Here is a 21,873-nt window from a genome sequence, read left to right as displayed (position 1 = left end):
GTGAACTGTTAGTGGTATTATAACAAAGTGGAAGATACTGGGGACAACAGTAACTCAGCCACAAAAAATAAAAGAGTGGAGTCAGCGCATGTGCACAAATGTCACCAACTGTCTGCAGAGTCAATATCTAATGACCTCCAAATTTCATGTGGCCTTCAGATTAGCACAATTTACATCACCAAGAGCAATGCAAAGCGTCGGATGCAGTGGTGTAAAGCACGCTGCCACTGGACTATAGAGCAGTAGAGATGTGTTCTCTGGAGAGACCAATCACACTTCTCTGTCTAGCAATCCAATGGACGTGTCTGGGTTTGGCGGTTGCCAGGAGAACTGTACTTGCCTGACTGCATTGTGACAAGTGTAAAGTTTGGTGGAGAGGGGATTATGGTGTGGGGTTGTTTTTCAGGGGTTGGCCTTGGTCCCTTAGTTCCAGTGAAGGGAACTCTTAAGGCGTCAGCATATCAAGACATTTTGGACAATTTCATGCCCCCACTTTGTGGGAACAGTTTGGGGATGGCCCCTTCCTGTTCCAACATGACTGCACACCAGTGCACAAAGCAAGGTCCATAAAGACATGGATGAGCGAGTTTGGGGTGGAGGAACTAGACTGGCCTGCACAGAGTCCTGACCTCAACCAAATAAAACACCTTTGGGATGAATTAGAGCAGAAAATGCGAGGCCTTCTCGTTTGACATCAGTGCCTGACCACACAAATGCACTTCTGGAAGAATGGTCAAATATTCTCATAGAAACACGCCTAAACATTGTGGGCAGCCTTCCCAGAAGAGTTGAAGCTGTTATAGCTGCAAAGGGTGGGCCAACCCAATATTGAACCCTACAGACTGAGACTGGGGGGACCATTAAAGATCATGTGTGTGTAAGGGCAGGTGTCACAAAGCTTTTGGCAATATAGTGTATGTCTATGCAAGTCACCCTTGAAATTGCAAAAAGCAGTGCAGGAACTACTTTCCAAATCGGAGCTGCACCGATTTGAACAGTTTCATTGTGGACAATAGGGTGCGACTTGTCATGTGATTTGAAATTGTCAAACTGCATGATAAGTCGCACCAGTGTGAACCATGACTTACAGTTCCTTTTTTTTTTTATTTTTAGTACACAGCACCTTCTGATGATTTTGACAGATTAAGAAAGGTGGGCTGTGGTGGGACAGAAAGACTTACTACATATAGCCTGTGTACTTAGTACTTTTTTCAGGTGCTTGTAGCACCACCTAGTGTCCAAATCTTTTGCCAGCAAATAAGTGTGGTGGCAAAAAGGTGGGCTTTAACGGCCACATGCTGCACATATGCATCACTGCTATTTCTGAGCTGAGTGCGCACACTTTCAGCAAAGAGACACAGCTTGGAAAGATATCTTTCGATCCCTATTAATGATCAGCAGCTGGTGAGTCCAGTTTCCGATCACATGAACACAGACAGCCACTCACAGTGGTCACCCCCAGGGCGTTAAGACCCAATTAACAAAGGGATGCCAAGGCTGGGCAGGAAAAGGGTAAAGGATAAGTTCACATTTGGGAAAATGTTACATGTGCCACCCATTTTGAGGATGGCACAGGCAGCATGTTTGCCACTCTTGCAGCCTCTTACCAATCGGGGGGCCTCAATGTGACAGCGGGCCAGGGATCGTCTCCTTGCACCCGCTGTCATAATTTCACCACGCAGCCAAGTCATTCAGTCACAGAGATCTGTGAATGAATGAACTACAAGTACAGACAGCCTGGGTGGCTGACGGCCTTTAGGTAACTACCAGGACACTAGTGAACGCTCTAGGCCGGTAGTTCATTGAGTCTTCCTGTCATTGTGTAACTGTCTGTCCATACCTATGCAAGAGCCTGAGATTGCACCCATGACCTGCTGATCGTGGGTGTAATACTTTACAGGCTCGTAAAAAACAAAAAAAAAAAAAACAAAAATGAATAAACTCACTTTTTCCTGCAAAAAAAAGTGACATCTTTTTCTTTAGAAAGGTGGACTTATACTTTAACCTTTACCCGCCCGGCCTATGGCCAGATGGCGGCCAGCAAAATTCCTCAGCGTTCCGGGTGGATGCCATATGGCGTCCTCCCGGACATGTGCAGTTTGCGCGTCTGCAGAGTCGCGCAGGGGCGCGATCTGTCACCGGCTGTGTACCTCAGACACGGCCGATGACAGATCTGAGTACCGTCCCCTTTGCCGGTACCATGTGACCTGCTGTGACCAATCACTTATAGCCAGATGGCGGCCGGGTGAACAGCTCGTCCCTCCGGGTGGATGCCATATGGCGTCCTTTCAGACATGTGCAGTGCGCCTGCCCGCAGGGCCGCTCTGCGTCGCGTTCTGTCTCCGGCCGTGTACCTCAGACATGGCCGATGACAGATCTGTGTACCAGCCCCGTTGCTAGTACCATGTGACCTGCTGTGACCAATCACAGCAGGTCACATGACAGTTGTATACAATGGATGGCTTCCTTTCATGCCATCCATTGTAAACAAGTGTGTCTAGCTGTGAATAGTCACTGCGATCACATGCACAAGCTGGGCCAATCAGAGCCCACCTGTGTCATGTGATTAGTCGTGGCCAAATCACAGCTAAGCACAAAAAAAAAAAAATTGTAACATTGTACTACTTTGGTCATAGTGAAATATGAAAAAAAATCTTAAAAAAAAAAGTAGTAATAAAAAATTAAAAATAATAAAGAAAAATTAAAAATGTTTTTTTCTGTACTGTCACCAGTCAGTGTCCCTGATCACCGCCATGGCAGTTATATGATGACGCTGTACTGCACTGGGGACAGTATGTAAAAAAATAGTGATAATAATTTTCTTCATTTTTTCATTTTCCAAAAAATTGACAAAAAAACTACAACTTAAAAAAACTTGCCATGCCTGTTATGAAGTATGTCGGACTGTCTACTTTGCAAAAAGGGGTCATTTGGGGGATATCTGTACTGTTCTGACATTCTTGGACCTCAGGAAATTAGATTGGCCGTCAGTACTTCAGGATTGATCAATATTCAGATCTATACCATAGTTTGTGAACTCTATAACTTTTCTACAAACTAAAAAATACATCCTAATTTGGGTTATTTTCACCAAAGACATGTAGTAGAATACATCTTGGCCTAAATTTATGAAGAACATTTATTTATTTGCAAACTTTTATAACAGAAACAAAGAAAAACGTGTTTTTTTCAAAATTTTCATTCTTATTTTGTTAATTTAGCAAAAAATAAAGAAAAAAAAAAACCCCAGCAATGATTAAATACCACCAAAAGAAAGCTCTAGTTGTGTGAAGAAAATGATAAAATTTTAGTTTGGGTACAATGTTGTATGACCGCGCAATTGTCATTCAAAGTGTGAAAGCGCTGAGACCTGAAAAACGGCCTGGGCAGGAAGGGGGTAAAAGTGCCCGGTATGGAAATGGTTAAAGACCAATTGTTTATGATAAATCAGATTTGAATTGGCATTTAATCAACCACTGGCTTCATCTCAAAAAATAATGGCCAGATTTCTCAAAAATGGTTTGTTCCCCTGACCTGTCCTAAAAGCATGCCATTTTTAGCTCCTGAAAATTACAGTTGCCTGGTCATTTCTGAAGTCAATGTGTCTGAGTCCCAGATTCTAATGACCTACGCACCAAATAAAAGTATGTCCTAACTTTTTTTTAAAAAACTCAGAAAAGTATGGAACCCATAGTATCAGCATGACAGTCACCGAGCATTTTCAGAATTTCTGGAGATGTCAGCAATGGAAGCCTCTCCTGACAGATGTACTTTAATTTTTTGTTTGTCATCAGGCTGGCCAAGATTACTGCCAGAGATACCACAGTAATGGAGTCCATGAGATGTAAAAAAAACAGCATATGATTCAACTTGCCAGCAATCATGTTTTAGGTGTAGTTGATTTTTTCAGACAACAGAATTAATGAAATTCAGTACATAAAATCATTTAAATGTTCTAGAAACAAGGCTTTAATTTTTGATTGCAAAGAAGAGAACCAACAGAATCTCCACACAGTACTTGCCTTTGACGCTGAAGGTTTCGGGGGGAGGCAGGTTCATGTCCTTGGGATTTTTCTGCAGTCACTGACTGCTGTGGTACTGTCTGTGTAGATGGTCCTTGTTTAGAACCAATAGAAGTATTGGCCTAAAATGAAAACCAGGTTTATTTACCAAGACTGAATAAACAGTGCATTTCTAGACAAAGTGGGAGTGAAAAATCAGAGAGGTTTATACCTTTGGCTGTGAAGATACAGGTGTGGTGTTTAACAAGGGTTTATGGGGAACAGCATTCGTCTGCGGCGTGCTGATTCGGGGGGACACATATGACCTTGGCGATGAGGCATCAGATGTCAAAGACATGGGTGACTGATTTGATTGTGTCGCTGAAACAAGAAACATTTTGTAAAGAAGAAAATCTTGTGTTTTTATTGGCAAATGCAACCTAAAAAGTTAAAGTGGTTATAAAGGCTTATTTTTCCCTACTATAACTATGTTATACTTATCTGTCTCTTACCTCCTCCTCTGGGGTCCCTGCCACCGCTCTCTGCTCCTCCTCTACAAGTACCCCTATACAAAGTCAGACAACATTGCAGCACTCGCATGGGCACATTCTCAAGTTGATTTGGGTGTGTTCATAGACAAACAGTGCATCTCATCCCCCCGATCCCTCCTCACAGGATCTGATTGACAGCAGCAAGAGCCAATGGCTCTCACTGCTTCCTCTGTGTCCTGTGAGAGCAGGTAGAGGGGAGAACACAGCTGGAAACGGGGGAAAAAAAAAAAAAAAAAAAAGGTTTCGAGTATAGATACACTTTAAAGTTGATGTGCTGCACTGCATCTGAGTACCATGAACCAAAAGTGCTATACAATACATTAATAAAATTCAAAGACTAACTCCTCCATCCATGTCTCACGCTTTATTTTGCTGAGAAATTACTATGAAAAATACCCCCTAGCATTTTTGGTAGTGACCACCTTGAGTCAGGGCAGGTGATTTATGTAGCAGTTACTTCCTGTAATTGGTCCTTAGCTAAGGCATTGGCTGAGCTGAGAACCTTCCCTCCTCTCCTGAAAACCCTGAGATGTAGGACATCATTTGACTAGGCATGGAAACTAGGAAGTAAATGAAGGAATGCAAAAAAAAAAAAAAAAAACAAACAAGCAAACAGGATATACTTTTCTGTTTATTTACTAATGCTAGCAGCACAAGGATTATAAAAGCGGAGTTCCACTCACACTGTCAAAAAATAAAAGTCAGCAGCTACAAAAACTGTAGCGGCTGGCTTTTAAAACACAGCCACTTACTTGTCCCTCGGTCCCACAGTGTGTCCCCCGCAGCCCGTTTCACCAGCCGTCCTGTATTGCAGGAGGCCGGCATCTTCACTATGGGCCCCCGGCTGTGATAGCTTGCAGCTTCACAGCCGGGTACCCACTGTGCATGCGCAAGTAGCGCTGCGCTTCATGAATGGTCCTGTAGTCTTCTGGGACCTGTCACATGTCCCAAAAGACTACAGGGAGGGAGGACACCTTCCGCTTCCGATCGCCTAGGCCAAGGGTAGGCAACCTGAGAGCCGCAGGACTACAAATTCCATCATGCCTCTGCAAGTCATAGCTGTAACTGTCAGTTTTGTAATCTTTGCCATGCCTCATGGGAAATGTAGTTCCACAACAGCTAGAGAGCCGCGGGTTGCCTACCCCTGGCCTAGGCCCTGGAAGTGGGAGCAGGTGACTGTCAAATTTGGGTAAGGTAATGATTATTTTTCTCCTTCCTAAGTACAACAGAAAAGTTGTCCAAATATGACTGATTAACCTATTAAACTGGGGATAAAAAAAACTAATATGAAAAGTTATTCTAAAAATCTTCATCTACTTGCATATTAAAGTTAAACCAGCAAGAATTAGTCTATGTAGAAAACTAGGATTTAAATCAAGCCTTACTGACTAGTGATTTAAATCAGTTTGATTTAAATCAAATCCACCCTGTCCATAAGCCTTTGTTCTTTGGCATCTCAATGAACAGTGGCGCAGCACAGTTCTGGGGCGGGGCATTAAAATAGACCCGTGCTTGCAAATAGGCAGGTTTAATTTAATGTCTCCCTCCACAGCAACTTTATCACTATTTTGCATACAGCATATTCAAAAAGGAAAGTGGGGAGTGTGCTGCCACAAAAAAAAAAAAAAAAAAACAAATTCTGGTGCTGCCTTCTATGCTTTACACCGCGTTCCAAATTATTATGCAAATTCTATTTAAGTGCCACAAAGATGAAATATTTTGTTTTTCAGTTTAGCTCATGGATGGCATTGTGTGTCAGGGCTCTTTAGATCACTGAAAACAATCTCGGACACCTGTGATAATTAGATTGGCCGGTGAGCCCAATTTAAGGAAAAACTACTAAAGGAGGGTGTTCCACATTATTAAGCAGAGCACCCTTTTCAAGCAATATGGGGAAGAAAAAAGATCTCTCTGCTGCCGAAAAGAGGGGAATAATTCAATGCCTTGGACGAGGTATGAAAACATTAGATATTTCACGAAAACATAAGCGTGATCATCGCACTATTAAGAGATTTGTGGCTGAATCAGAGCACAGACGGGTTCGTGCAGATAAAGGCACATTGAGGAAGATTTCTGCCAGATCCATGCATTGGATCAAGAAAGCAGCTGCTAAAATACCATTACATAGCAGCAAACATATATTTTAAGCTGCTGGTACCTCTGGAGTCCCACGGACATCAAGGTGTAGAGTCCTCCAGAGTCTTGCAACTGTGCATAAACCTTCTATTCGGCCACCAATAACCAATGCTCACAAGCAGAAACGGCTGCATGGGGCAGAAAAATACATGAAGACTAATTTTCAAACAGTCCTGTTCACTGATGAGTGCCGTGCAACCCTGGATAGTCCAGATGGATAGAGTAGTGGATGGTTGGTGGACGGCCACCCTGTTCCAACAAGGCTGCGACGTCAGCAAGGCAGTGGTGGAGTCATGTTTTGGGCCGGAATCATGGGAACAGAGCTGGTCGGCCCCTTTAGGGTCCCCAAAGGTGTAAAGATGACCTCTGCAAAGTATGTGGAGTTTATGACTGACCACTTTCTTCCCTGGTACAGAAGGAAAAACTATGCTTTCCGTAATAAAATCTTCATGCATGACAATGCACCATCTCATGCTGCAAAGAATACCTCTGCATCAATGGCTGCTATGGGGATAAAAGGAGAGAAAGTCATGGTGTGGCCTCCATCCTCCCCTGACCTCAATCCTATTGAGAACCTTTGGAGCATCCTCAAGCAAAAGATCTATGAGGGTGGGAGGAAGTTTACATCCAAACAGCAGCTCTGGGGGGCTATTCTGACATCTTGCAAACAGTTTCAAGCAGAAACTGTGCAAAAACTCACACGTTCAATGGATGCAAGACTTGTGAAGCTGCTATCAAATAAGGTGTCCTATGTTACAATGTAACGTTACCTGTTAAAATGTTTAAAAAGTTAAAATGTTGTTAAAAGTTTGATTGAAATAGCTTTTGATTTCAGTAAATATGCTGCAAACACAACAAATGACAATTTTCAGTTCTTTACAACCTATAAAGTGTTTTGAAACTTCCTGTGCGGAATAATTTGGAACAGTGCATTGGAAGTGTTTTATGTTTAAAAAAAATACTGTTATTAGGTGGTTTGTTCTATAAAATTTGAAATGTACTCTTAATAGTTGATAACATGAGAATTATGTTGACTGTTATTTACATCATTTAGGTAGATTGTAAACACAAAAGAGCAGGGCCCTCGATCCCCTCATGTTTTGCATTGTATTGGTATTGTTCTGTCACATGTTCTGCCCCCCTTTGTAATGTACAGCGCTGAGCGAACTATTGGCGCTTTATAAATACTGTATAATAATAATAATAATTTAGGTAAATGAGAAAAATATCATTTGCATAATAATTTGGAACTCGGTGTACACTCCCAGAACAGCACACACAAAAGGAGAAAATCAGGTGCTTTACCACCTTTTCTTTTGCCAGAGCCTAGAAACTCAGAAGGAAGACTGAGTAACAATAGAAACCCTGTCAGTGGTAACAGCGCGATGCTGGAGGGCTTCGTCTGAAGGCAAGTTTCATAATATGCATTACTATCAGCCGTAACATGCTATTAGAGCACAATTTGGATCATTAGATAACCCTGTTCAAATGTCTCCCATGGAAAAACAATTCTGTCGCCCACATACTACTAAACCTGAGTACTACTCTATGCTTATGACTGATTCTAACCCTAGATTCACCACTACGCAAGCTAGATGGATCTCCCTAGATAAAGAATTTATTGACTCGGACTGGTCTTAATTTAGTGATACTTTTAAAACATCTGTTATCTCCTCCATAGACAGAATTATACATTTGAAACTCTCATCACTCACATGTAGCCAGGGTGCAGAATTCTTGCACTGCTTCTGGTCATGTCTTTTGGTACAATTGTTTTGGAAGGATGAGGGAGCATTTATTTCTTCTGTGTTAGGCCTCCTGAATGTTTTAGATCCTAAAACTTGTCTTCTGGGAATTTTTGGGGATTTAAGCCTCTCTAAATATGAGAAGCGGTTGCTGAGTATACTGTATTTCTATGCCAAAAAGGTGATCTTGCTTACTTGGAAGGGGCCCGCATAGCCAACTATATCACAATGACTTACACTTATTAATGATGCCCTTCCTTTATACAGGCTGAAGGAAAAAGAGAATATTTGAAAAACTCTGGGGCAGGTGGTTGCTAGTCCCCTTACCTTGACCTCTCTAGATCCAGATGTTTAAACATTGGTTTCAGAATCTCAATGTGTCTAATGTGCATAACCCTGTTCTTGAAGGTACTATAGCACTGTTCCTTGTTCAATGTGACCCGTGAGACCCTTGCGAGTCTTGTATGGTATGGAAAATTGATAAAACTTTAATATCTTTAAAAAACTTTTCAAAATATGCTGGGGGGGGGGGTTGGGGTTTACTATTTTACTACTGCTTTAGTCAGGGAAGCAAACCGGTGCAACACCCATCCTACAAAGCACACATTTACTTCAAAAAGTTTCAAATATGAATAGCTGTTAGAGCGGTGTGTAGCTAGAGGAGCTCAACCTTGTGCAGAAGCTTGGCATTGATATACAGTTAGGTCCATATATATATTTGGACACAGGCACAATTTTCATACTTTTGGCTCTGAATGCCACAATAAATTAAACCGGAATAATCCAAATGGATCTGAAGTGCAGACTTTCAGCTTTAATTCAAGGGGTTGAACATAAATATCAAGTACAAAAACCATTTTTATATACAGTCCCTCCATTTTCAGGGGCGCAAATGTAATTGGATATATGAATATAACCATACATATGTTCATTTTTAATATTTTGTAGAGAATCCTTTACTGGAAATGACTGCCTGAAGTCTGGAGTTCATGGACATTACCAAAGACCAAACGGTTTCCTCCATTCTAATGCTTTGCCAGGCTCTAACTGCAGCTCTCTTCAGTTGTTTGTGGGTCTTTCAGCCTTTAGTTTTGCCTTCAGCAAGTAAAATGCATGCTCAATTGGGTTGAGATCAAATGATTGACTGGGCCATTGCAGAATATTCCATTTTTCCTTCAAAGGCTCCTGGGTTGCTTTTGCAGTGTTTTGGATCATTGTCCATCTGTACTGTGAAGCTCCATCCAATCAACTTTGCTGCATTTGGCTGAATCTGGGCTGACAGTATAACACTGCAGAATTCATCTGGTTGCGTCTGTCTTCTGTCACATCATCAATAAACACAAACGACCCAGTGCTACTGCAGGCCATGCATGCCCATGCCACCACACTGCCTCCACCATGTTTTACAGATGACGTTGTGTGCTTTGGATCATGAGCTGTTACAAGTAGCGATCCACCAAAATTTCAGCCACCAAAACATATCGGTCGAAATGAGCCCTATCTGCATTTTGCCGATAGGAAAAATTTAGCCGATACAGGAGCCAATACAGGAGACTGGGTGTGGTACTGCAGATGTGAGGGTGGGTCAGCTGAAAAAGGCAGGAGAGCAGTGTATATAGTGACAGCCTGTCACTATGTCCGTGACGGTTTTTTAATGTACTTACCGGCTTTTTTTTTTCTTCACTGTAGCTCACAGAATTAGCCATCACTTTCCCCCCCAGCTAAAAGAAACAAAGTTTCCTTTTAGTTTTTTTCACAGAGTTAAAAGAAAACGTATCCTTTTAGTTTTTTTTCCCCCAGATAAAAGAAACAGTTTCTTTTAACTCCAGGGAAAGTGACAGCTAAAAAGCCAGCAATTGTATTTAAAAACCGGAACTGACATATAGTGACAACCAGTGAGAGAGCCTCTCTGTATACACTGCTCCCTCACTGTGTAGACTGCTCCTCTCCTGCCCCCTCCTTGCACACACTGCCCCCTACAAAGAGGACCTGTCACTCATATGCTATTGGTCCCCTATGTGATAGCAATAAAACCATAAGTTAAAAAAAAAAAAAAAAAATTACAAAAAAAAAAAATTAGAGCCTCCCCACCCCCACATATGCAGACATTTCTGTTTTCGGCCATATGCATTCTGACTTTTTGGTATCTGTTTTGGCACCAGAATTTTCATTTCAGTGCACCACTAGTAACAAGCCTTCTCCACAATTTTGTTTTCTTCCCGTCATTCTGGTACAGATCAATCTTAGTTTCATCCATGCAAAGAAGTCAAATCTGGCTTTTCTATTCTTCAGGTTTATGAATGGTTTGCTCCTTGTGGTGAACCCTCTGTATTTGCTCTCGTGAAGTCTTCTCTTGATTGTAGACTTTGACAATGATACAACAACCTCCTGGAGAGTGTCCTTCACTTGTCTGGATGTTGTGAATGAGTTTTTCTTTACCATAGAGAGGTTCCTGCGATCATCCACCACTGTTGTCTTCCATGGACATCCATTCCTTTTTATGTTGCTGAGCTCTCCAGAGCATTCTTCTTTCCTCAGAATGTACCAAACTGTTGATTTGGCAACTCCTAATGTTGCTGTTATCTCTCTGATGGATTTTAGTTTTTGAAGCCTTACAATGGCCTGTTTCACTTGCATGGACAGCTCCTTTGAACGCATGATGTAGGTTCACAGCAATAGATTCCAAATGCAAATACCACATTTAAAATCAACTCCAGACCTTTTACCTGCTTAATTGATGAAGAAATAACGAAGGAGTAGCCCACACCTGGCCATTAAACAGCTTTAATTCAATTGTCCAATTACTTTTGGTCCCTTGAAAAAGGGGTGATGACTACTCTTAAGAGCTGTAATTCCGAAACCCTTCAACCAATTTGGATGTACGTACCCTCAAATTAAACCTGAGTGTGCACTTTCAGCCCATATCCATTATATAACTATAGCTTGAATATATTTTGGTAAATACCTGAAAAAAACTAAAATTGCGCCTGTGTTCAAATATATATATGCACCTAACTATTACGGACGCAAAGCAATTTGATCTGTTAACGGACATTTTCATAAATTTAATTTTATGGCAATAGTGGACACAACTCGGCTGTGTACTGGAAATATAGCCTTCACTATACCACCTTCAAATTAAATATCTTGTTTTTGCAAACTTGCAGCTCTTTATTTCTATGAAGAAATAAAGGGCAATTTCACGTTTGTTAGAGCCTAAGCCTAGGAAGAGCAGTGAAGATGTCAACTAGGATAACCAGTACATGCAACGTTTGTCATTTAATGTAATGGAAGTACTTGTGACAAGTCCTCAGCTCGATTAACCACCACAGTACCCAAAGATTACATTATGGGAGGGGGGCAGATGACTTTAATATCCACTATGACAACAGGCACCAGCACAAGGGACACTTTGCATTAGATGTAAAGAAGCCTCCCTTGGGCAAATTGAAAAAAAAACAAAAACAAAAAAAAAGGTGGGGGTTTTAACATATGCCTGCAAAGTAACAGTGTATGTTAGGCAGGCATATGCATTGCTTGCATGTCTTCACGGAAGCATCATCATGCTTTCCTGGGCCGAGATTTTTAGATAAAACTACACATTGTCTGCAAACTACATCACCATAATACATTTGGAAATCTTGGGAGATGCATGAAAACCCATTTTTCCCTGTGTTCTCTTTCACTGGGAATCAGTGAAATCCTGCATGATTTGCATAAAAGGGTGAGAGTTTTCAGCAGGAATGAATGCAGTAACACAGTTGCTGAATGCATTACATCCAGTGCAACCATAGATGATTGGCAAATTTGTCAGTGGGAATTTCATAAGGCAACTCACTGGGCCTACCAGACACCAAGGAGAAGAGACAGCAAGCTAGCTGTAAGTTAGTAATAACACTAAGCATATGCCATCGCACACACACAAACATGAAACTGCCCTTTGACCCTTCCACTGCCAGGAGTATTTGCTTTTTTTAAAAGACATAATTAAAAATCGTTTTAGGCATGAAGATTGCATAAAACACCATACAGTGGTAATTTCAATCTCATGTTACACGATAGCCCAACAGTCTAGGAAAAGCAAAATTTCAGAAAAATATAAACCAAAATAAAGTTAGGCACAAACAATAAAATTAACCAATTTTTTGGTAAAATATAAAAATGAGGTCAGCCGTCACTGGGGCTGTTTGGAAGCAATCGGGCAGCTGCCCAGCTACTGCATCGCTTCCATCTAACAGCCAGCTTGTCCGATTAATACACCCACTGGCTGCAGCCAGCAGTAGTGTTTGTAAAACCCCCCCGATGTCAGATCCATGCGTGGCAGTAAAAGGGTTAAAGGCTCTTTGCATAAAACCTTATATCTGGAGTTATTTACTAGTAACACATTACAGTGCTTGGCAGGGAAACCTCACCTTGTGCTGACAGCTGTGCAACTTGGGAGATTAGAGAAGTAATGTTGAAAGCAGAGGGCCCAGCGGTGATGATCTTGTGAATTATTGACTGTAAAGAGGCTTGTGTCACAGCAGCTGTAAGAACTGAAAAAACATACTTGTTAGAGGTTTAGAGTAATAAAAGTCATAACTATTGACCTTATTAAAAACCAGATCACTACAAGAGATTGCTGTGGTACTTCCAGCACTATTTTACTGAACAAGTTGAATCAAGCTTTGTTTTATCAGTTGACCTCTCTGTGCGCACACATCAAAAGGCTCACACACAGGTACATAGATGACTTTAGTCAAAGAAATCAAACTAAATAGAATTTACAGCTCTCATCAGTTATACTGAGTGAATATATAGGAACCATTATTGCACGATTTACTGTAAGTCTTGAAGTTCCTTTTATATGGTTGTTCATCCATTTTTTTGCAACTATACTAAAAAGGATTTGTAAACTACTACATGGAGCTCTGTATTTCCACTGTAATCACTGATCTAGCTAAGAAGATCCAAAATGAAGATTTTCAAAGTTTTTGGCTCAGCCACAGTGAAATGTAACTAAACAGGAAGAAGACATGTCATTTGCAAACGTGACAGCCCCATTTACATCTATAACTGCAAACTATACCTAGAAAAATAAAAACAATGTAACATTTAAATTAAATTCAACTACTTACAGAAGAACTAAAAGGCAATTTTTGTCCCATTTTGGACAATGTAAGGAAAAAAAAACAAACACAGAAATCCACGGCAGTCACCAGAACTAGTGTCCCCACTGAAGGACTGATTTTCTTTCACTTTCAGGTGAAAATGGTCACTAGGAGAAAGAGTGAATATCACTCAATGGGAACCTAAAAGATGATCTAATCTCTTCAGTCTGACACTGCCAAAATATACCGCACATATGAACAGACATTAAACATGTGAGAGATGAGGAGCTACTAGCAAAAGAATCAGTCTCTATGGCTGATCGCTTGGAAGCAATTAGGGCCACAGGCAAATCAGATAGAAAAGAGGATGCAGCTAAGAGGGCAGATGCAACCACACTGGAAAAAGCTAAAGAGAAAACCAAGGACAAGATTGATTCCAAAAGCAGAGAACCACTGGTAGAAAAAGAGCCCCCCAATACAAAAGGACTGTCTCTTCCACATCTAAACATGGCAGTAAGGCAACATGAAGGCTGAAGGTAAGTGGTAAGGCTTCAAGTACTGTCAAAACCTGGACAGCCGGTAAGAGGCGAGGGTCAAACAGGCTATAGTAATTTTTGGACACAAAAATTACTATAGACAAGAAGACAGAATTAAAGAAAAAAGTTCCACATGGCTCTTGCAAGCAACAGCAGCGGGAAGATGTTTTGACATTGCATGGTAGTGCGTGCATTCGCCCGACGCATGTCATAGCTTGCTCTGTGTTCTAGCGTTCTGCAGCAACACCAGCAGAACAGGGAATAACAGGTGCCCAGTGACCTATGTAAATGAAGTAGCTTCCAGTGATCACCTTGACTGGTCTATTCACCAAGTATTCAGAGATAGGGCAAGCACAGAGAAAATGCCAGGAGCTCTAAACCTGGAAGTCCTCCACAGCTACCTTTTACCAGAATGGAGTCTAGAAGGCACCCCACACAGGACCTAGTGACCAAAGGTCACTTCCAAGGCTTATTCCCGCAATGTCCAGTCCAGCAGGGTCCGGAAGCAGTATTGCCAAAAGCCGAGCGGAGGATGACTTCCCTTGGCTGTGTCAAGCTCCCAATGGACAGTCATGAAGAACAGCAAACAAAAGCACTTAAAGTAGAACTAAAAGCAAAACATTCTTTAAAAAATGTAATAGCTTGGACAAGGACCTCTTAGGTTATTATTGCTGTCTTGTACCCCTGTTATGGAGAGTCCCCATCTTTTTTAGTCCTGTTTATCAATCACCAAAAGTGAAAGAAAGTCACAAATTTTGGATTGTCATCACAACAGGAAGACAGGAGAAATCCTCCAGGGTGGACATTAGGTCTGGTGACACACCTGTAGAAGAAATCCAGTGGCTAATTAGGCTCTAGAATCGCTTTTACATAAAAACTGATCGCCTTCTAAAAGAAAAAAAAAAAAAAAAAAAAAAACACAAAACAAATTAAAAAAACAATACCGAGATGATGCCTGTAGCTGCAGACATCATCCCAGTATACCACTTGAAAGCTGCAAGGTAAATATACATAATGCAGTCTTAAAGTGGTTACGCTTATTATCCAGTGTCTCACACACAGGTTACCAACAGACCAAACAAATGAACTTTAGAAAAAAATACAACAAACATAGCTCAATGAAATCACTCACTGTATGTTGGAGCTATGGAAAGTGTTACGAAGCATCATACAATCTATCCACTAGATGGCAGCAAGATCACAGTCACAGACTCACACATGCATATATGGTTGTGCGTGAAAATCCCAGCAGATCAGCAGTTTTGGAAATACTCAGACAAGTCCATCGGTCAACAACCATGCCAGGTTCAAATTCACTTAAATCCCCTTTCTTCCCCATTCTAATGCTCGGTTTGAACTTCAGCAAGTCATCTTCACCTTGTCTAGATGTCTAAATGAACTGAGTTGCTGCCATGTGATTGGCGGATTAACAATTTGTGTTACCAAGCAAAACAGGTGTACCTAATAAAGTGACCGCTGAGTGTATCCTATTATAAAGATGAAATGTTGCAAAATGCCCTATGCAGAATCCCCACAAGTCCCCTTGCCTAAACACATTAAAAAAGCCCAAAAGACATTATTTGGCACACATTAATTTCTATACAAGGGAATATAACCACTCAAAATAATTATTTTGAGCAAATCTGATTTCTCAAAAATTTACTCCAATAAATGCTTGAGTTGTTTATAAAAAAAAAAAAAAAACTGACTGGTCCATGTAGAAAACCCAGTTGAAGCTGACCAAACTGATCTTTTGTTGAACATTTACAGCAGAAGATTGCTTGAAATACTCCGATCCGATGATGGATGTTTGTCACTACATATACACACAGATAGCAGTGAAGTTCTTTCTCCATGTCAAGCCTTAATGTGATATTAAAGAAATGTTTTGTTTTTTAAATAACATGTCTTACTTACCTGCTCTGTTCAGCGGTTTTGCACAGAGAAGCTCCAATACTCCTTTTCAGGTCCCCCAATGGTGCTTCTGGCCCTTACCTTCTGCCTAATGCCCCCAGAGCAAGCAGCTTGCTATGGGGGCACCCAAGCAGACTCATTCCCAAGCCAATGCTCTGCATGTTTATTCACACCGAGCTGCAGCTTGCCCCCCCCCCCCCCTCCCATCCTCATTGGCACACTAGCTCTGATTGACAGCAGCAGAAGCCAATTTCTACCACTGCTGTCTCAGCCAATGAGGAGGGTGAGTTCCCCGGGAAGCCGCGGCTGGGGTGGGAGCTGCACACAGAAGGATTTTTGTACTTGTCTGTTAAATTCACTATATATATATATATATATATATATATATATATATATATATATATCCATCCGGTGAATTACCAGACAAGTACCGGATTTTTACCTTGATGCACAGAATGAATGAAGGTAAAAACCTTGAGCGTTTACCTTTAAGCAGACATTTCTGCCTCTTCCAGAAGTTTGTACAGATCTTGATATCAAATTGTAAGCAGCTTATGCAAGAAATATGGCATTACCAGTGAGTCGAGCAAAACCTCTTTGGCAAAAGTCCTAGTCACCCAAGCAGGGATGTGGATACCCAAAAGAGAACCTTCCACCAATGCAGGAAAGACTCGAGACCGGACACATCATGGATGAGTACTTATGGTTTTTTTTTTAATATAACTAGCAAAAAAAGTGTTGAAGAGGGAAGGCGGGTGCAGCCTGAAGTTCAGCTTTAACCACTTGCCTCGAGGGCACTTATACCCCTTCCTGCCCAGGCCAATTTTCAGCTTTCAGCGCTGTCACACTTTGAATGACAATTGACCGGTCATACAACACTATACCCATATCAAATTTTATATCTTTTTTTGAGACAGAGCTTTCTTTTGGTGTTATTTAATCACTTCTGGGTTTTTTTATTTTTTGCTAAACAAAAAACTATTGAAAATCCTGGAGAAAAAAAAAAAAAAAAAATTGTCCATTGTCCATCTCAGTCAATTGGACAAAGCTTTGTATTCTTTCATAGAATACAAAGCTCCCTGTGAATGGCCAAGCAGCACACAGCCCAAATCAATTTTGTTCTGGGAGTAGGGCGGAAAGTCCCCTGCCCCAGTGCAGGAACACAGCACTGTACACTGGACATAGCTGAGGATACATACAGTTTTATATACAACGTACACAGTGGGCACATTTAATAGTGAAGGTAACAATTCATTTGGACCAGCTTTCCTCATATTTATCCTTCATTAAAACAAGGAGATCAGCTTTAAGGTCACACAGACAGATGTACAAAAGGAACAATGAGACATTATCCACAAAGGCTTTAACCAAAGAAAGCAACTCAAAAAGTCTCTGAAAAAGCACAGCCAAAGCAAAGATTTGTCTGTCAATGGTGCTTAAAATCAAAGATCTTCATACCAGACTGGAGAAAAGCCAAAATGACTCCATGATATACTGTTGGAAATCAAACCTATGAACTTTACACGAGGTGAAATAAGCCTTCTATTTACGATGGTAGTCTTCCTGGAAGATGACTTTCTTGCCCTGAAGAGGGCAAAAATTACAGAATCCAAGACACCCCCATCCCTTCATGCTGTCAAAGGCAGCAACTGTAAAACAGGAAGGAAGATTGGACCTTGTGATAGCAACTTTGGTCAATCTGGAAATAGCCCAAGGCATGTCTGCCAAGAGATTTACAACATCTGCATACCACGCTCTTCTTGGTGAAGCCAACATGAACAAAATCACCAGAATACCCTCCACCTTTATCCTGCATAACAAATAAAGGACAAGTAGGAGTGGAGGGAAGGGATAGATCAGTGATCTGAATTCTCACTAGGGCATCTACAGCAAGACCTACAGGATCCCTGGTTTGGGTCACAATCCTGTCCATTTAATTGAATCTGGTTGCCAAGAGATCCACATCTCCAGCACAGGCTAACCACTGCGAACTCCCCTGTGTTATGGGCCCATTCTCAGCCTGCCAATGTTCTACATCAAGAGTTTTTAAAACGAAAAGGGCCAAAGTGTGAAGTTATACCCAAGATCAGTTTGACTTCTGCCTCAACAGCTTGACTTATTGTCCCCGTCCTCTTGTGGTCTGATATCATGCTACAACAATGGCATTGTCCGACTACACCCTGGCAAGGAGAGCCCAAAGACAGACTAGTGTATGACAGCTAGCTCAATATCCAAAGGTTCCAGGATGTTAAAAGGCAACTTTCGCTCCTCTGATGAACATGTTCCTTAAAATTTTCCAGTATCTATCATCTATGTAGAAATTAACCATTTCAGAGATCTTGAAAGTGGGACGCAATGGCAGATCCAAGCACTCCTGTTTGTCCCATACTGACAAACCTAGATTGTAAGCTCGAAAGAGCAGGGCCCTCGATCCCCTCATGTTTTGCATTGTATTGTTGTTGTTCTGTCACATGTTCTGTCCCCCTTTGTAATGTAGAGCGCTGAGTGAACTATTGGCGCTTTATAAATACTGTATAATAATAATACTGACAGGGTATTGAGCTGAAGAGCTCAAAAGTGACACTGGGCAAAGAGGACTGCGCAGAAGGTAGCTACCATCTTCCTCAGAACTTTCACACATGCCCAGATTGAGGGATCTTACAACATCCTTAGGGATACCAACTGTGTTGAAGGGACAGGCATTTCTTCTGAGGAAGCAGTATCTTTGCTTGAGCCATATATCTAAGACTAAACCAAAGTACTCAAAGCACCGATTCAGAACGAAGGCCGACTGATGGAAGGTGCAGTATCCAACTAAAGCCATCTAGGACTTGTACATCTTTCTTTAATCTAATGTCTCCCTTAGAAGCAAATAATTCCAGTAGTGTCCAAATGCAAATCCCTCAAGTGATCAATAATTCCAGAGCCAAAACATTGGTAAATAGCCTGGGAGCCACAGACAGGCTGAATGGCAAGACCAAAAACTGATAGTTGTGATCTTCCACCGCAAAGTGAAGAAACCGTTGGTAAGATTGGGGGGGGGGGGGGAATCAGGATATGCAGTAACCGTAAAACAGCATCCTTGATATGTACTAATCCCAGGAAGTCCCCTTGATAAAGCAAAGAATGCACCGACCAGGCGTACTTCACTTGTGCTTACCCATGAAAAGCTCAGAGCACTAGAGAAAACTAGAGACTCAAAGTCTTGCAGGAGATGCCAAATGCAGCATCTTCCAGATTAGAATCCTTGAAACGGAGCATCTGCTTGGCGCAGACTTTAAAGCGTAACTAAACACAGGACCCCGCATTCACTATATCTGGGTCCACCACAGTGGTGGTGTGTGTGCTGATCACCCCCCCCCCCCCCCCAAAAGAAAAAGAACCTCGCCAGCAATACACACCAGACTGTATATGTACAGCTTGCCCTTAAAGGATAAGTTCTCCTTTGGGAACATGTTCCCATAGCCACAGCCCCCCTCCCTCTGACAGATAGTACTGGGAGAAGTTTCCCCGTACTATCTGTCAATTCTGAAAACAGCTCAGCCGTGCGGGGCTCAGCCCACTCGGCTGCATCATTCAAACACGAACTTCCGTGAATGAATGAATGAACTGCAGGTCCCGACAGCCTTAGCAGCTGTCAGCTTGTAGTTTTCAATGAATTACCACGGCTCTGTAGAGCGCTGTGGCAGTTTATTGAAGCTTCCTGTCAGAATATCTATTGCTCCTACATCCCATACGGCAAGAAGATATTTTGACAGGTCTGCAGGAGACCTGCATGGCATCACCCTGGTGCAATGCTTTCCAGGCTCCTGTAGACCAAAATAAATGCACATTTTTGTCCTGCAAAAAAATGTGCATTTATTATTTTTGTCTAAAAAGGTGAACTTCTCCTTTAAGTCTCTGTTCTATCAGCAGATGGATTGGAGACAGTAGAAGGGGATTACAAACAGACCTCTCCCCTGTCCGTGTTCCTTGGTGACCGTCGGGAATCTCAAGCCAGGACCCGGTGATCGGCAGCTGTACGGCCAACGGCAGTGCGGGTAGGGAGGCACGTGTGCCCCCTACCCGGAAATGCAAAATCACACAGCTATAGGGAGGTCGGAAGCGGGTAAGGGCTTGGCAATCTCCCACAGCAACCACCGCGGCCTGCAGAGCCACTCCCACCAGAGAGAATAACACATTAAAAGGGCCTTCATCTCTTATCTGTGGAGTCTAAAGACTAGGATTGCAAAGGTCTTATTTGAATAGTAATCACCTGGGTCAACAGTCGAAGAGCCTAATTTTTTTTTGTATAATTGTACTGACTGGTAAGCAAACCATTTTGGTGGTGAAAACACCTTCTCTGAGTAAATCCAATGTGCATATATAACTTTGTGCAAGTGAGGGTGCACTGGGAAGGACTTGGGAATTTTAAGTGGTCACAAAGATCCAAAACCAGCAAAATCCTGTCAGAATATCTATTGCTCCTACATCCCATACAGCAAGAAGATATTTTGACAGGTCTGCAGGAGACCTGCATGGCATCACCCTTTAGGGGACAAAAATTAGCAACTTTAGGGGACAAAAATTCTTGTAGTGATAAGTGAGGAATAGTGCAAAAAAACATCTGCCGGGAAGCCCACCGTAGTCTTCTGTGTCTGAGACAGCCTTTGCCCCAATATTCCTCCTGAGAGGACTCATCAACACAGGATTCCTGACACTCAACAGTTTCCACTTCTTCCACTAGAGCAGTGGTCTCCAAACTGCAGCCCAGATGTGGACCTTTGTTTGCCTTTACCTGGCCCTTGTGGCACCAATCCATCCATCAATGATGGGGCAGCATCCCTCCCACCGACACCAATGATAGAGCACTATTCCTCCCACTGACCCCAATGATGGGGCACTATTCCTCCCACAGATACAATGGGTCACTGTTCATCCTATTAACATCAGTGATAGGGCATGGTTTCCTTTGTTTACTTACACTGACACCAGGCATTTTCCACTCCCACTGGCCAATCTGCTCCCCCCAAATGCCAGTAAACTGGCCCTTTGTTTAGAAAGTTTGGAGATGCCTTCCCTAGAGGAACGTCCTCAGATGCCTCAAAAGGGGATGAAAAGGAGAATGTACCTCCTAACATCCTAGGTGTTCCAAGCTAATGAGAACACATGAGAGCTGCTCCTGTAGTCAACATATGGCTGCAGAGGATTCCTTCCTAGATACAAAGGAATAGGAGAGGACTGCCCCTGAAACAGTGACCAAGAAGTTTAAAATTCATATACCCCTACGTATGAACAGTAAGGCTCAACCTAAGAGGTCAGCACAGTGAAATAGCACCTCTCAAGAGTACTTGTGGTTAGGGGAGAATACCTAACCCTCCCCAATAGAAGACATAAGGGATGACCCTGGATGAGTTGTGATGCTAGCTGGTGGTGGGTTTTCAGACTCCTGATGGGTATGTGATAATGAAATTATGGACTTCACTGCTGGGTAGAGAGAGGGTGCAGAGTGATGTCCCACAAAGCAGTAAGAGGCAGGGGAGGAAGCAGTTGGGCAAAAATTAAGGTGATGGGTACAGACCGTGTGGAACAAACTAACCCAGTTTAGGGTAGTGAACATTGGGTGTATAACCTGGGACAAACCGCAAGCATAAAAGCATATGTGATACAATACAGTACTGGAGCTGACACAGTTGGAGATTACCATGGTGGAAAAGGTAAACAGGTTTATGTAATACTAGTTCAGGATTAAGTAAAATAATGTGAGGTTGTACTATCACATTGACTGAGGTCAGAACAGGAGTTGCAGGAAAGCAAATAAAGGGAGATGTGGTTGGAGGCAGACATGTACATTGAACGGTCTGCAGAGTGAAGAGAGTATTTTTACCATTTGGAATACAGTGCTATGTCTGCCAGAACAT

At 42.1% G+C, this 21,873-nt stretch overlaps 1 protein-coding gene across 4 annotated transcripts in view; it reads right to left on the bottom strand.

Annotated features, from left to right (window-relative positions):
• The window catches only part of WAC (WW domain containing adaptor with coiled-coil), an 87,309-nt gene that overhangs the window by 8,033 nt on the left and 57,403 nt on the right, over nt 1-21,873 (bottom strand). For 3 of the 4 annotated variants that reach the window (XM_089693833.1, XM_089693828.1, XM_089693830.1), the window contains 3 exons: nt 12,846-12,968; nt 4,234-4,382; nt 4,023-4,144 (listed from right to left, as the gene is read on the bottom strand). In XM_089693833.1, coding sequence (XP_089549959.1) covers nt 4,023-4,144; nt 4,234-4,382; nt 12,846-12,968 — 394 coding nt within the window. Of the gene's footprint in view, nt 1-4,018; nt 4,145-4,233; nt 4,383-12,845; nt 12,969-21,873 lie in introns of all 4 variants that reach the window. The other variant, XM_089693829.1, reaches the window with a different exon arrangement.

The sequence above is a fragment of the Staurois parvus genome, unplaced genomic scaffold (assembly GCF_062004578.1).
Source record: "Staurois parvus isolate SC_StPar_1 unplaced genomic scaffold, SC_StPar_1.0 ptg000636l, whole genome shotgun sequence".
NCBI classification, from domain to species: Eukaryota; Metazoa; Chordata; class Amphibia; order Anura; family Ranidae; genus Staurois; species Staurois parvus.
Note: the sequence above shows the minus strand (reverse complement) of the source record. Positions and strands in the feature narration are given on the sequence as shown.